Here is a 15,030-nt window from a genome sequence, read left to right as displayed (position 1 = left end):
AAAAACTGGGAAAACCGGGAAGATGAAAGAAGACGCCGACGACATGCAGCAAACTCCGGCAAATGAACTTTGAAATTGCACTTGATTTGATTGACTGATTAATTTGAACTGTTTCTCGTACCTGTGTGCTGTGTGTTTCGATCATTTAAGTAGTTTTTCAAACTTTTTGTTGAAATTTTGTTTTGCGCAGTAATATGTCATAGTCTGTATAGACTGACTGACTATATATGTTCACCATCACATGACTTCCAAATGCCACAAGTATGACATTCCAGTTATCTACCATGGAATTACAGTATTTTCTCATTAATTATGCAAGTTAGGTCTTCATTTGCATAACTTTTATCTATCAATGTCCCTCTATTTCTCAGTTACAATATGTTGCATTTTTTTACTGTCTTACCTTAGAACGGCGTGGGTTTATAAAATACTCCCTTCATTATGCAAATTAGATTCTGATTAAGTATTCACATTTAACGTTAAGTCTATAACATTCCTCTGTTATAGAAAATATATATGCATACATTGAATGAATAGTGACTACTTTTTTCTATAAGATTAATTTGGCCACAACTACTGCGTGTTGACTTATTCGGTAACTCAGTACAGGGCACTGTATTCCTTGATGAAGCAAGTTCAACAAAAAACGTACCCGTACAGGTGTTAAAAGCGTTGATACCAATGACGTATAAACTCTGCTCCTCTCTACAAGATTCGATACAAAATTAGAAGTAATTAGCCAGCTAGGCTAAATGATTTGCTAGAGGAGTTGGCCGGCAGATGACATACACATTGGCAACTAACTTTCAATTCACACCTTTTGTATTCAAACCTCTTGTAGCATGCAAATTACTCTATTAGAAACAAATAAAAAAATACCTGTGCAGTCTTTGATTTGTGTAACATTTTAACAGGACGACAGTACATAGCTTCTCCGCGCAAAAGGAAAAAAAAAGGACAGTGGAACGACACCAAATGCCCCAGCAAGCTTTCTTATGCGTGCAAGACTCCAAACTGATACAATATTCCATCCATGCTACTTTAGAAAATAAACTTTGATCGATGAAATAGAAAAGAAAGACGCAAGTGTTAAGCCAAGTGATTCATATTCTTATCTTTTTCATCAAAGGAATTATAGGATATTTGGTACAAAAGAGAAAAAAGACTTTACTGGAGCCCAAGTAGCAAACACTAAAAATAAAGTATTAAAACTCTCTTCCTTCCTTCCTTCCTTCCGATACAATACTAGCCAAGACAATGTAATATATTAAAACATTTTCTTGGTTAGTAATGTATCAGGTCCAACTATAGTAAGAAGGAAAATGATTCATTTTATGCTTAAGAGCACCAGAAACAACTTTACTCACTCTTTTAGGGACTTTTCTTTTCCATGTACCAAAAACCGATCTTATCACTGAAACGAAAAAAATAAAGGAAGCTACTCGACTTTGTTCAATAAGTTATCCACATGTCACTCTAGGTACTCATCAATATACGTGCTTTTCTTATACTTAGGCCATGGTCATTCCATTATATGGATCATATCGACTGCCAAGCGAGTGTGTGAATAAAAACAAAGTTTGTCAAAAAGAAATTACCTTCATTATAAAATCTAAGTTGTCAGGAAGGCTGCACAAGTAACTAAACAGTATGGTAATATATAACTAAACAGTATGGTAATATTTGACTTTGGAATTGACATTGGCATTCTATTGATGGCATATATTCTCTCATTTCCAGCTGCTTTGCAAGATTTATAGCAGCTTTTTTTTAAACTGACGAAAATTATTGCTCGCGCTAAAGTCATCAATATAATCGAATCAACATGGCCTAGTTATCAGTCACTGATGAGACAAAGTGAACTCTACCTGAATCGTCTTACTCTTCAGAAAATGTTTCTAGTTCTTTGATTGATTTTGTATTATGTTATGTCATATCAACATACAAGTTTGAATTGCAGGTCTTTGCTATCTGTGAACTGTTGTTAGCAAGTGTTCGTCGAAATGTGTAATGAACTAATATGACACAAAACCATGTTTTTGATAACCATTACAATCATTGCAAGTTAATTGTTAATAGATTGAGAAGAATTAAAGTGATGCTTGATCAGGTACATGTATCCTAAGAATGGCGAGACGCATACACATGTGGACGCATATAGTGCATCCATGTGAAGAATCCTGCAATAATGTAAACATAAACCAGATTTTTGACTGTGGTTATTCTGCAAACAATTGCATAAATGATGTTATAAAGATATGCTTTATGCCTGTGTAGTTTGTCAAGATTGCATTTCATCAAGTTGATCCTCATTACCACTGAATTTAACTAAAAACGTTATAAAAACTGTTCTTATACAAGACATGTGTTGATGCCGAGTCATAAGAAACACAAACTTAAATTATTTTGAGTTACACACTTAGAATAAAGGCATCCTTCGAAGTTAACATTTTATAGTTGATCTAATGCCGATCTGACTTAAAAGTCTAAAATGTGGCAATCCATGGGTGTTCAGAGTTTTTCAGGCAGTATTATAATCATGTTTTTTAAAATGTATTTTCAACGTCTGTAGAAAAGAATTGTATCTGATAGCTGTTAGACGAAGTGCTGGTCACAAAGACTTTCATTACCTTCCTAGAATATGTAGAAAATTGTATTTTGGTCTGCTGGCACTATATAGCAGTACAATTTTCCATGTGATGTTGAAAATGGTGATACATTTTGTAGTTTATCAGAAATACATTGTACTTACATATCTACAATTTACCTACACTAACCTGCATATGTAAGTAGTACTTTGAGTATGAGAATGTCCCTCAGCCTGCCTCAAACGAAAAGGATTACTTAGACACATATCACTTCAGTATTGTATTTAATGGGTTTTGAACTTAGAAATGTTGAAATAATGTTAGTAATACAGATATACTGGAAAGAATTTCCCCCAAATTCCTGTCATTGAATTATGTTTTGGGTACTACTACTACTACTCGGGTACCGTTAGATTGTAAATGCACCACTATTTATGAATAACCGAACAATATATCTAAGTTCCTGTGTTTGATCTGTACGTATTTGTGACAAATACAAACATATTCTGGATCGAAATATGTCAAATACTGTAGAAAGTCCGTATGTTGGATCTGTGTGTATCCGTGGCAAATACAAAGGTATCCTAGACGTGCATATGGCAATGATTCGAGGGTAAAATCTGTATCAAAAATCCTTTTTTGTGTACGGCCCCGTATCCGTTGAAAATCCTTATTTTCGAATTCCTTCGGACCTTCGGTTCCGGATAACGTTTCTCCCTAGTTGGATCTATTACGGATTCGTTGTTGAAAAAATCTCTGTATGTATCCGTCAGGATCTGTGGCATTTCAATACAGTGTACGGCTCCGTATCCGTCGAAAATACCTTATTTTTCGGATTCCTCCGGATCTTATATTCCGGATCACGGTGCGCCTTAGCTAGTCGGATCCGTCACGGATTCGTTGTTGGATCCGCCTGTATCCGTCAGTGTCCGCCATTTTCTTTATACAAAAATACAAAAAAAATCCCTGTACGTATCCGTCAGGATCTGTATCATTTCCGTACAGTGTACGGCTCCGTATCCGTCGAAAATACCTTATTTTCGGATTCGGATCTTACATTCCGGATCATGGTGCGCCTTAGTCGGATTCGTTACGTTGGATCCGCCGGTATCCGTCAGTATCCGCCTAAAATAGGAAACAATTCCCTGTACGTATCCGCCGGGATCCGAGGATATCCTTCCTATCCCCATAAAAGCCAATAGTTATGAGATTCTTTCAAAGATTAAAATCCCAGAAAAAAACACCTATATTAAATGGGCTAAAATTTTTGATTTATAAACAATAATTTATAGAAATAAGAATCTCACAATGATGAATTTCGACGTTTGTCAAAAACCGATAACGGTGACGTCATCGGCCAAGCCGCTATGGGCGATTCACTGTTTGCGGCCCAGGAACGATTATCCAACAATAACTTGCCTCAAAAAACCTATAGGGGTTTGATTTTATACAAACAGTGACGCCACCCTAATCATACACTATTAAGTAAATAACCTGTCAAAGAAAGACCGCCAACACCCTTTACTAAAAAATAATGAGACTGCCATGAAACTGGGGTGTGTACCGTTAACATTTAATTGGTAGATATTCGTAAATCGTAATCTGATTGTAAAATATTCGTCAATATATCATGATAATGTTGTAAAGTATAGTCAATACAGCAACCCGGCTGCCATTGTTGAATTTGAGGAGCATGCATGTATTCTCAATAAACCATTCATCATAATCATTTGGAATGAAAAGATCCTTGTCATTTAGTCACTCACTAACCCGAGTAATTATTTACGTGATAATTTTACGACTTTAACACCTGGAGGATATGGACATTACACCAATAGCTATGTTTGATCCGGTCTTGCTCTACATGTTAATTTGATAAGCTTTGTCAGTGTTCAACTTCAGCAGGTGAAAGAGGATCGCCACTTTCCAGCTGCGTCATTGGACCCACCGTAATCCTAATTCAGGTACAACTGACAATTGAGATGTTGCTTAGAACAGTGACATAAACAACAAATTGGTGTATGCTAGTAATCCATGTAACCATGTCAGCTGTGTGACTGTATTTATTCTCATTACAATTTCTCTATCATTTCCATATGGTGATTATCGAATATAATGCAATTCTATGAGTAAACGCAATTCTTAAGTGTAAACCGAAATTCCTAAATTAAGGGTTATCTTTAATTAGTATTTCTGTTTCTAAAAATGAATTACTTTTTGACACGTAGTTTGGAATTAGCAGCCATCACATTGTAACAAAAGTCCGAGTAACCCGAGTACCACCAGATACATGCATTATACGTTTTTGACCAAAATGGACCAAATTTTTTAGCTGTTTCCATTCGGAACCTACACTTGGATACCTAGGAGGGTCTTCATGGTGGCGGTGCATCTGCACTGTTGACAAGAGTTTTTGTCTCCCCGACTACCGGTAAGACAAACGGTACCTTGATGTATCTCCTGATGTTTGAAAGAATCTTTGATTCGTAAGAATCTTAACATTCTATAAACATATGTGTGCATGAATATCAATATTTCCAACATACATTTTTCACTAGCCACGATGCTGTACGCAATCATCTTGACTATATCCTTGAGCCTAAGCACTCTGGCCAGCGTAGAAGGTTTGAAGATTGGGGCCTTCAACATACAGATATTTGGAACCGCAAAGATGGCTCAGCCTGAGATAGCGGACATGATTGTTCGGGTGAGCCATTCATGTGTTCCCTCATTTATTATATTACTCATGCATACACGGCAGTCGGTTGCAAGGGACAACTTCCCACTGTAAGGGAGGGTATCAACAGCTTGGCTATATGTTGCATGTCCACAAACAAAATGCCAGCAAAGATAATATACTGTGCAGAAAAAAGTTTGCAGTCAATTGGGGTTTCTTCTTATGCAAGGCACCCAGGAAACAAAGGGCGTTACGGCATGGATTTACAGTAATCCATGCGAATGACCGCTGGTGAGCCCGGATAGAACGCACGTTAGATTCGAATGGTATACCATGGTTCTTAATCTAAAGCAAATCTGTAAATTTCGGACCCATATTTGACCATGGCGTTCTTTCGATCAATTGCCAATCCGAATTTATTTCATTCAAGTCCTCCTTTGGATTTCTTCGTCACTCATTCGTTCTTTCATCCAAGAGACCCTTAAGTCGTTTTGTCAAACCTTTGCTCCCCATATTCACGTTGACTAAATCAATATGAAAATAACACGTGAATGTTTGACCATATGTGACTTTCCCACCTCACGATGTTCAGCACCTTCTATTTGCTACTTTTATAAAATTTACCGTCACCTATTGGTTACTGTAGATTGAAAGAGTTTGTAATTTGTACGCAAAGATCCTTTTGTGTTTCCCTCTTACGTATGCCTAGATCTGCCAGCGCTACGACATTCTTCTCATACAAGAGGTTCGTGATGCCAGCGGGACCGCCATTGTGGATTTACTTAACAGGGTCAATAGGTGAAGCTAATGTTTAATCATGTTTCGTGTGGGTGTGTATGTGTGTGGGGGGCGGTGTCTTAAGAGAGTACATACGATTGAATTCTTTTTGGACCCTTGCTCACAATTGATGACAAACAAATATCTATCTTTTCCTATGATAATCAAAAATACAATAACTTCAAGAATTGTGTATTGCATATTAAGTTGCATGGAAACACCAATGCCCCATGAATATATCCAATGCGCATGCGTTAAGATAAGAAAATATAAATTGCTTGGGAGATGTAGATGACCATGGTAGATGGCTTAACACCACACGTGTTTTCTTTAGTTTTGTACTGCTGTCAGAAAGTAAGATACATATGCATTCACATTGATACCTCCTTTTACAGACTTTTTAAAATACTTGACTTGACTTATGTCGGGTATATTCCTTTACATATGTACGTAAAGAAGTCTGAGGGACAATCTTGTATACATCTTTTATGGCATCACCTTTTAAAAAATCATAGAAGGTATATTTTACACGAAATTTTCTGTAAAAGGTAAATATTAAATGCGCACGTGATGGTGTTAAGTGAAATTTGACTATCTTTTTTTTGTCATTCACATAAACGCTAATCACTCAGTGCCGGCACTGCGAACTACGACATGGTCATAAGTGACCGGCTGGGCAGGACGACAAGCAAGGAGCAATATGCTTTCTTCTACAGGTTTGCAGTTTTGAATGGTGATTGATACAGTGATGTATTTTGTGGATAACGATGAACGGCAATGGTCATCGGCTAGATTGAGACAGTTGACAGGGCTTTTATTTTAGTCTGATACAAACGTAACAAAATGCTAAACAAATAATGAGGTAAATGTTGTTAGCTTACTAGTATATATATCATTTTATCAGATATATATGTTCGCAGTTTGTAAATCATAACTGATGATATCTAGCATTAAGACACCGGCATAGTTATTTCACCTTAAGAAAAGTGACAATTTTATAAAGTAAATGTGCGTGTCCAAAAAGAGGAATCAAGCAGACAGTTTGCAATTAATGCACGTGTTGCTGTACAAAACAGTAATTCTATTTTCCTGAGTACGAGGTTAACATGTAGAAGCAAAAAAGCATTTCTATCTACAAAGAAAAAGCGACAGACATAGGCTGCTGCCAGATGTTCGATATCTACAAGTAAAAAGTGACACATATAGGATGCGGTCACAGGTGTTCGCTTTCCCACCCTGTAGGACGGACGTCGGCCTTGCATTGACAAACTCGTATCACTACGACGACGGAAACGAAGCAATGGGGACTGACACGTTCGAACGGGAACCGTTTATCGCCCGTTTCTCCTCATCTCGAACTGGTGGGTGTAAACCTACGCAACTTATGTTACGTAATCCCCTAGCTGGGGTTTACCTGTTTTCTCGATGACCAGCCGGCTGATGGGATTGTCGGCTCTGGTATCGTCAGCAATCAACAATGGCAAATTGTATTCAGAATAAACTAAAAATAATAAATACAAAATTGATGGAAAAAACACGATACTTTGAAGTGGATCCCAGTTGCTAACCTTTCATTTGCAGCCTACTTTCTTTGAAAAAAAATTCAAATTACAAGCATCATCTAACGAAATGAATTCTGTTGCCTATTTAGATGAGGAGAGGAAAATTTAGATCTCTGTAAACTGCACTCAGCTCAAATATCTAAAATAATTAATCAATAATTTCTTGTTATTTTCTACACAGTATAGCATAATTTAACATTGCCATATTTGCGAAGATCCCATAATCAAAGGTTTAACAGCAGAGCTGGGTATGCCATGCGGTGCGTTACAAAATTTAACACGTGTCAAAATGTACCTTCTAATATAAAATACACACGCTTTTCTTAATGAAAGACAATGCTAATAATTTATTAGAGCTATGGAAATATGATGAAGGGAACTTTTGGCCATTCTTCGTTTTGCCCTGCCAATACAGATTAAGAAAATAATGAGACTTTAACCATAACATATTACCCAAAATACACCATCATACTGTATACGTACACAACTAAAAACGTCAGTTAGCGTATTACTGTCTTTCTCACTTCCAGCTGTGCGCGACTTTGTGCTGGTAGCGATCCACACGGCCCCTGACCATGCAAAAGAAGAGATACAGGCTCTCGATACCGTCAGAGAGAGCATCGTCTCCAGGTGGCGCATCACGGTCTGTATGCGGGTCCAAACCCTACAACTTTTTTGCTTTGTTTATGTCATTGTCATGTATTATTCTGTGGTATTTTTTTACCGGCTCTAGATCTATGTATGGTTATATCAAACGCTACCCTCTGCATAACCTTCTTGGCGAAGGTAATAATGTTTGTTCACATCTACCTGTTGCAAAACCGTCTAAAAAACAAGGGATCTTTTTAACATCAACAGGCTAGGGGTGACAAAGAATACATACGAATTTAACGGAATACATACGAATTTTACGGAATACATTAATCCATTACTAGAAACATACGATCCGTACGGAATACATACGATCCATTACGCAGAAACATACGATCCGTACGGAATACATACGATCCATTACGCGGAATACATACGATCCGTACTAATTTGGAGAAATATCCTGATCACGTGACATCGGCGGCAAATTCAATATGGCGGACTCGGGATTACCAGTTCTTCGTACGTTATCTTGGCTTATAAAAGCTTAATAATGGCGTATCCCATCCGGATAAACTCTAAAAATCTCAAGCTGCACTAAATTAAGACTGATGTAGGCTTAGACCAACTAGGAGGACCAGACAAAGCTAGATTCGGTGCTAGCGCGATGGCCAGCAAATTAGTACGGATCGTATGTATTCCGCGTAATGGATCGTAAGTATTCCGTACGGATCGTATGTTTCTAGTAATGGATCGTATGTATTCCGTAAAATTCGTATGTATTCCGTAAAATTCGTATGTATTCTTTGGCACCCCTGATCAAATCATCGAACTATTTCGTAAGGAGAGATCCCGAGTTTGATTCCCGGCAGCGCTGTGTCCGACGTTGTGTCCTTGGGAAAGACTCTTTACAAGACTTTCCTCACTCCACCCTGGGTACTTGACGTAGGTTGGGGAAGATCGTATTGGGGTCACCTGGTGGGGCCGATTGGCAGCCGCCAAGACTCTTGCCTCAGTTTCACAACATGTTAGTGTGGAGCAAATATGTATCTTCTGCCCATGTGTATCATGTGATTGTAAACCCTGCACCAATTCAACTTGGTTCTTTCCCAGGATATCATGATCATGGGAGACTTCAACGCCGACTGCAACTACGTCCGGCCCAGCCATTGGGACAGCATCAGCCTCTGGACCAGGTATCGGACCTACGATTGGCTGATAGGCCATGACGTCGACACGACTGCAACTTCGACCAACTGTGCGTACGACAGGTGTGCATCCATTTAAATTTCATAAGTCATTTCATTCAAGAACTATCAAGACAGAAACATACTGTATGTGCCTGTTGCAAAAAAAAGCTGCTTAATTTCTTTTAAAAAAGATACTATTCAAAACCTTGCTAAACATCAAACGCCAAAACTTTTTTAACTGCCTTTCACTAATTAATGAATTCACAACTGGTCTCAACACTCCATTAATGCAATTAGGTATCATTACCTGCGATAACATTTAATCAGTTGTGAAAATATTACCTTCATGAAACGCAACATAGTTTGTCCGTAGTAATCTAATGAACTTAAAGCTCTGTTTGCCTTCATGTTAGTTTTCGTTCTCATTGAAAGGCTTCTTTTCATTTGAAATATATAGATATCTATATTTTTTTCAGAATTGTTGTCTCCGGACCTACCCTGAAAAGTAGTGTTCTCCCCAACAGCGGAAGCGTCTACGACTTTTCCAGGCACTTGCATTGCAATTGCGAGGTATTGTTTTTGAGTAGAATGCACTTTAAAACCTTTTCGGAAGTCTTCTATTTTGTACGATATGCAATGTTTCGATAGCAGTTGCAAAGTTTATTTCCCAAACGAACACTCTCCTGTATCTAGCAGAAATCACCATGATGATAATCTCATATTTTCCTGTCATTTTGTACGGACAAAATAAACTTTTTTCTTTTAAATGTCTGAAAAGACTGGCACTTTGGGCAGAGACAGATTCGCTGTACGATGGAAAAACTGACGGCATCCTTGGAATAGCCGTGTATGTGTCAGTCAACATTTAGTTCTAAGGGTGACATTTTCTCAGACCCTTGTCGGCAGTTGTTTCCGTCACAGGTTGGTTATGATATAACTTCTGCGACAACTTTAATTGCAGGACGGCCTACGGCGATAAAGACGGAATGATCAATGCAAGACTTTGATTAAGAAGCTGAGGTTTACATGTCACTAATTGCTGCCCAATGTAACAGGATGGGCTTTAAGGCGACCAAAAAAGCAACAACTTGCATTTCGGAAATTCTTTAACTTTCTGCAATCAAATCTTTCGACCGAAGGTCTTTTACTGTGTGTGAGATGGCTTTATGACAATATTTCAAAAAAAATATCGAAAGACTATAATACTGTTATTCACGTCATTTAATGTTTGGAATGAATTTCAGGCAACATCTGTTAGTGACCACTACCCCGTGGAAGTGGACCTGGTATAGAACCAGGTCGGTGGTATTCAAATAATGTATTTCATCGATATTACGTTTCTTAAATACAGATTTGCAATTTTTTGACAAAAGATCCACCTCTTGTGTAACTATCTTATTAGTTTTATTATCAATTTACCTAGAGAGTGACCATGAAATTCTGCTTGACATTACATCATTCACTATTCCCTATAGGTTCCCGTGATGCGGCAGTTACAAGTGCGTCAAACAGCTCCAACATGTTATCCATGGCGATTGCAATAACAGCTTGTAAGGATATTAAAAGCACTGTGTAGAGCACATTTCTATTGTACAGGCTTTTTTTTGTGTGACAACATTATGCAAGGATAACGTAGTTGAATTGGATGAGATATCGGATCAAAGGCAGCGTGGTATGATCTATGCATACGGCTCACTTTTTTTACGGTGAAAATGCTATAACCAATAGAAAAACGCATACAGTATGATTAAGATACTTAACGCTTGCTTTGTTGTTTGTCAAGTACACCTCGAAATTGTATACTGTTTGGTTCTTTGTAAAGATAAAACATCGATATAAGCAATACATGATCTAATTTTGGGAAATCTGATGCTTTAGCTATAGGAGGACATTGAAGAACTTCGTTTCGGAAGTTTAGAAGTTATTACTCTATTTTTGTTTTAGGCAACGAATCATGATGTTCCTTTTGGTTGTGGAAAGAATTTACTAGGAATTAGAGAAGTGAATACAACAAAATAACTTCAAAGCAGACCGTACAATGATTCTTGGTTGATAACAATATGATTTTGCCAGTGCGTCCTTTAATGCTGTTGCCAGACTAGCACAGTACCCACGTGACTCGCGAAGCCGTAGACACGGCCATAGAGGCGGACATCATTCTGATTGGGCTACCTCTCCACCGCAGCCATTTCCTACAGCCCTTGGACTCCCATGAAGTCGTCGCATGAAGTCTTCGTTTGAAGACGTCGTGAACGACATGACTTTGATAAAGCCGGACTTCTTTATAACGAAGTCATCTTTCTCTAGGATTTACAAAGTAGTTTGAGAGAGAACCCTGACAATGTCAGTCGTCAAGACAGGATTCAAGAAAACAGGGATCTATCCCGTCGACAAAGACGCCATCAATGACCACTGATTGCGCCTGGAAGAGTCCAGTGCAAGCTCAAAAGAAGACAAAGTGATCGACAAGAAGGAGGCAGAAGGTCAACTACTACCGGAGGAGTTGGAGATACTCAGATTGGCAGAGACGTTTGGCGCCGGCATGCAAGCGGAAAGAGAATACAACACAGGAAGAGCGCTTCTAAACATAGAAGTGGAGATGCTGGAACTAGCCGAGAGAGTGTCCGCGAGAAAGTGTGGAGAAGAAACCTTCAACTTTTGCCACTTGCAGGTCAAGGATGACGTAAACAAATACCCCCGTCCAGGCGGGGGTTGTCCCTGCATATGTTTCGGACTTGCTGACCCCGATTCCCGAGTCTCAGAAAAGAAAGTCAAGGAAGGTAAAGCCCAAAGCTCTGGTCTTCGACTAGGAATACATTGACACCTTGGAAAGAGAGAAACAGGAAAAAGAAGATCAAAAGTGTGAAGAGAAGTTGAGGAAGAAAGGAGAAGAAGAAAAAGAAAGTGAAAGAGATAGAGAACAAGCGAAAAGAGAGATTGGAAGCTACACAAAAACGGACAGAGGAGAAACAGAGAAAGAAGATGGAAGAGTTGGAGCGTCAAGAGCGATTGGAGATTAGACAAAAACGGAAAGAAGAGGCACTGTCAGAGAAGAAGGCGGGAAAGATTAAGAAGAAGCAAGCATTTTCACAGGTAATGAATGAAAAATCGTCTTTTATACAGGACGTTGGTAACTTTCTAATGTTACTATTAAGCTGCTTTCGCCTGGGTGCCATCCTCCGTAGTGGCCGCTGGCTAAATCTTTTCGCTTGCTTACCACTGCGGCTAAAAAGAAAGTATAAAACGCGTCTCGTTTTCTTACGTTACAATATTGAAAATGTGTTTTCGTAGACTTCAAGTGGCAGTGGGGGGAATCCCGTCCGATCGCGACCACATCGTTAGTCTCCTTGCTGGATGGCTGGCTTCACCGCAGTCATGTATAGCTTTGTTCTTTGTCAACAACTCTCTTCTGCTGGCAGTGCTGTGTAGTACAACAAAACACATGTCTTGTCTACATTCATTTTTAGAAAGAACACTGAAAGCAGTGGAGGTAACGGGCGAAGACTAGGATGAGAATCTGTTGCAACCTCTCTTCAGCAGAACGCAACGGCTTCACAGGAACGCGGCACAGCAACTGTTGATTATATTTGATTGGATAGGATTGAATCTTTCATACAACTGTCAGATCTTGATTAACATGTATCAGTCTGAATTTTGCTGGTATCTATTTATGTTGGCTCCATAAAATTTATGAGAGAGTTACCATTATAGCGCTGATTAAACATTAAAATGGATATTATCGTAAAGAAATTAAAGACATGCGTTGTCAATACATTATACATGTCAATATCAGGATATCCTTGACAAGTATGGGCTGACAAATGCACCACATCGTATTTATAATACAGATGAAACCGGCTTCACGCTCGACCTGCAGAGAAAAAAAAATGTAACATTCAAGTCCATGTCGGGAGCCTCGTCATCTGTAAGAGCCGGCACGAGGGACCACATCTCGATCATGGAGTGTACGACAGCAGATGGCAGCGCAATACCACCGCTGATAATCTTTTCCAGATGCTGCCGAGGCTCTGTGTACAGGCTAGACGGGCCCCCAAACGCACTATACGCAACTACACCAGCTGGCTACATTGAGGGGCCCGTCTTCCTGAGCTGGTTCATATCGTGCTTCCACAGGTTCACCACACAAGAGAGGCCATTCCTGCTTATGGTCGATTAGCACTCAACCCACATGGCACACGAGGTGATTGAGTTTGCGATTGAGAATGACATAGTCATCTTGACGTTCCCACGACACGCAACTAATTTTCTGCACTCAATGGATGCCAAGGTGGGGCCTTTCCGCGCACTTAAGGATAAGTTTGAGAAAGTGTTGCACCAGCTTTCTGTAGCTAAGCCAAACTTCTACGTAACCAAGTCGACCTTCACAAAGATCTACTCTACAGTCAGGGATGAGGGACTGACAATGGCGACCATTCAAGGAGAATTTAAGAACACGGGCATGTATCCTGTAAACCTGGATGCGCTGGACAGCCGTCGGTTCAAGATGAACGACGTGCCGGTGGCCACCATTGAGCAAGCAACGGTGAACAAAACAAAATGAATTGGTGACCTCTGGTATCATTCCTGAATATATGGCCGACATCCTCAATCCGATCCCACTATCCCGGGCGCGTACTAATCGAAAGATCAAGCCAAGAGCTATTGTGTTCGACGAAAGCTACCTACAAAGTTTGAAGCAGAAGAGAAAGAAAACGAGAAAAGGAGAAAAGGAGGCAGCAAGCATTGAAGAAACTAAAAAGGGAAGAAAAAAGAGAAAGGCAGTTATCTTTTATACAGTAATGATCTGATCATAAACTGACTAGTTTGTTTGATATGTTTCTTACCGTTACAAAAAAAAAGAAACAATGAATGTACGTAACGTCTCTACTTATTAACCGTTGTGAACGATGAATCTTAGTTCAAACCAGCATTTTGTCGCAAATCTGTTCAGAGAGCAGACCTTACCGAGAAAGCAAGTCACCATCGTGGATGGAATAGTATGAGTACGAGGTACGCGTATGATTGTGTAATGTGAAACATGCCGAAGTTCTTTGTATTTTGTGCATTCCATTGAAATATGCTGCTAGAAAACCATAGTACATGTATCTTCTCTTTTTTATCCTTAGGAAGGGGACTGAGCTGGAGGGTGCAAGAAGGGCGGACTTACCTTACCAACAACGCATACATAGTATCAAGAGCGCACATCTGTACTGCACAGTCCATAGTAGGCACATGTATTATGGGAAACGATTTGTTCAGTTGAGCAGTTGTACCCACTATATATTGAACCATATATGTTGCCTTGTACTTGTTCTGGATGCAAGGGTATTAGCAATAATTGCTCGAACAGCGTCTTCAAACCACAGGCTGTATATCAACAGTAAATCCATCTTACTACGTTACCGTTGTAACGATACATTACAGTCTTTAAGATACGACAGCGGCGCCAGCGTGCTCCATGGGGTGTTCGGGAAGTGCAGCAGAAACTCTTTTGTGCGGGTCTTTGAAGCCTTTGGAGCACAGTTACAATATAGCCTTGACGAACTGTCAGAGAGAGATTTGTCAAGCTATCACCTTTGAATGCTCATGTGACTTTTCTCGCATGTGTATCTACTTTTAAAAAGATATATATCTCAAGACTTCAG

General features: G+C 39.2%; 1 protein-coding gene across 1 annotated transcript; it reads left to right on the top strand.

Moving 5' to 3' along the window:
- The first annotated feature begins 4,418 nt into the window (after nucleotides 1-4,418).
- On the top strand, nucleotides 4,419-10,967 carry LOC136423424 (deoxyribonuclease-1-like). The gene is made up of 10 exons (XM_066411564.1): nucleotides 4,419-4,552; nucleotides 5,147-5,295; nucleotides 5,975-6,063; nucleotides 6,675-6,758; nucleotides 7,285-7,403; nucleotides 8,135-8,247; nucleotides 9,309-9,466; nucleotides 9,862-9,955; nucleotides 10,630-10,683; nucleotides 10,861-10,967. The coding sequence occupies exons 2-9, from the start codon at nucleotides 5,152-5,154 to the stop codon at nucleotides 10,675-10,677; spliced, it is 849 nt and encodes a 282-aa protein (XP_066267661.1). The 5' UTR covers nucleotides 4,419-4,552; nucleotides 5,147-5,151; the 3' UTR covers nucleotides 10,678-10,683; nucleotides 10,861-10,967.
- The last annotated feature ends 4,063 nt before the right edge of the window (nucleotides 10,968-15,030 follow it).

The sequence above is a fragment of the Branchiostoma lanceolatum genome, chromosome 17 (genome assembly GCF_035083965.1).
Source record: "Branchiostoma lanceolatum isolate klBraLanc5 chromosome 17, klBraLanc5.hap2, whole genome shotgun sequence".
Classification (NCBI taxonomy): domain Eukaryota; kingdom Metazoa; phylum Chordata; class Leptocardii; order Amphioxiformes; family Branchiostomatidae; genus Branchiostoma; species Branchiostoma lanceolatum.
Note: the sequence above shows the minus strand (reverse complement) of the source record. Positions and strands in the feature narration are given on the sequence as shown.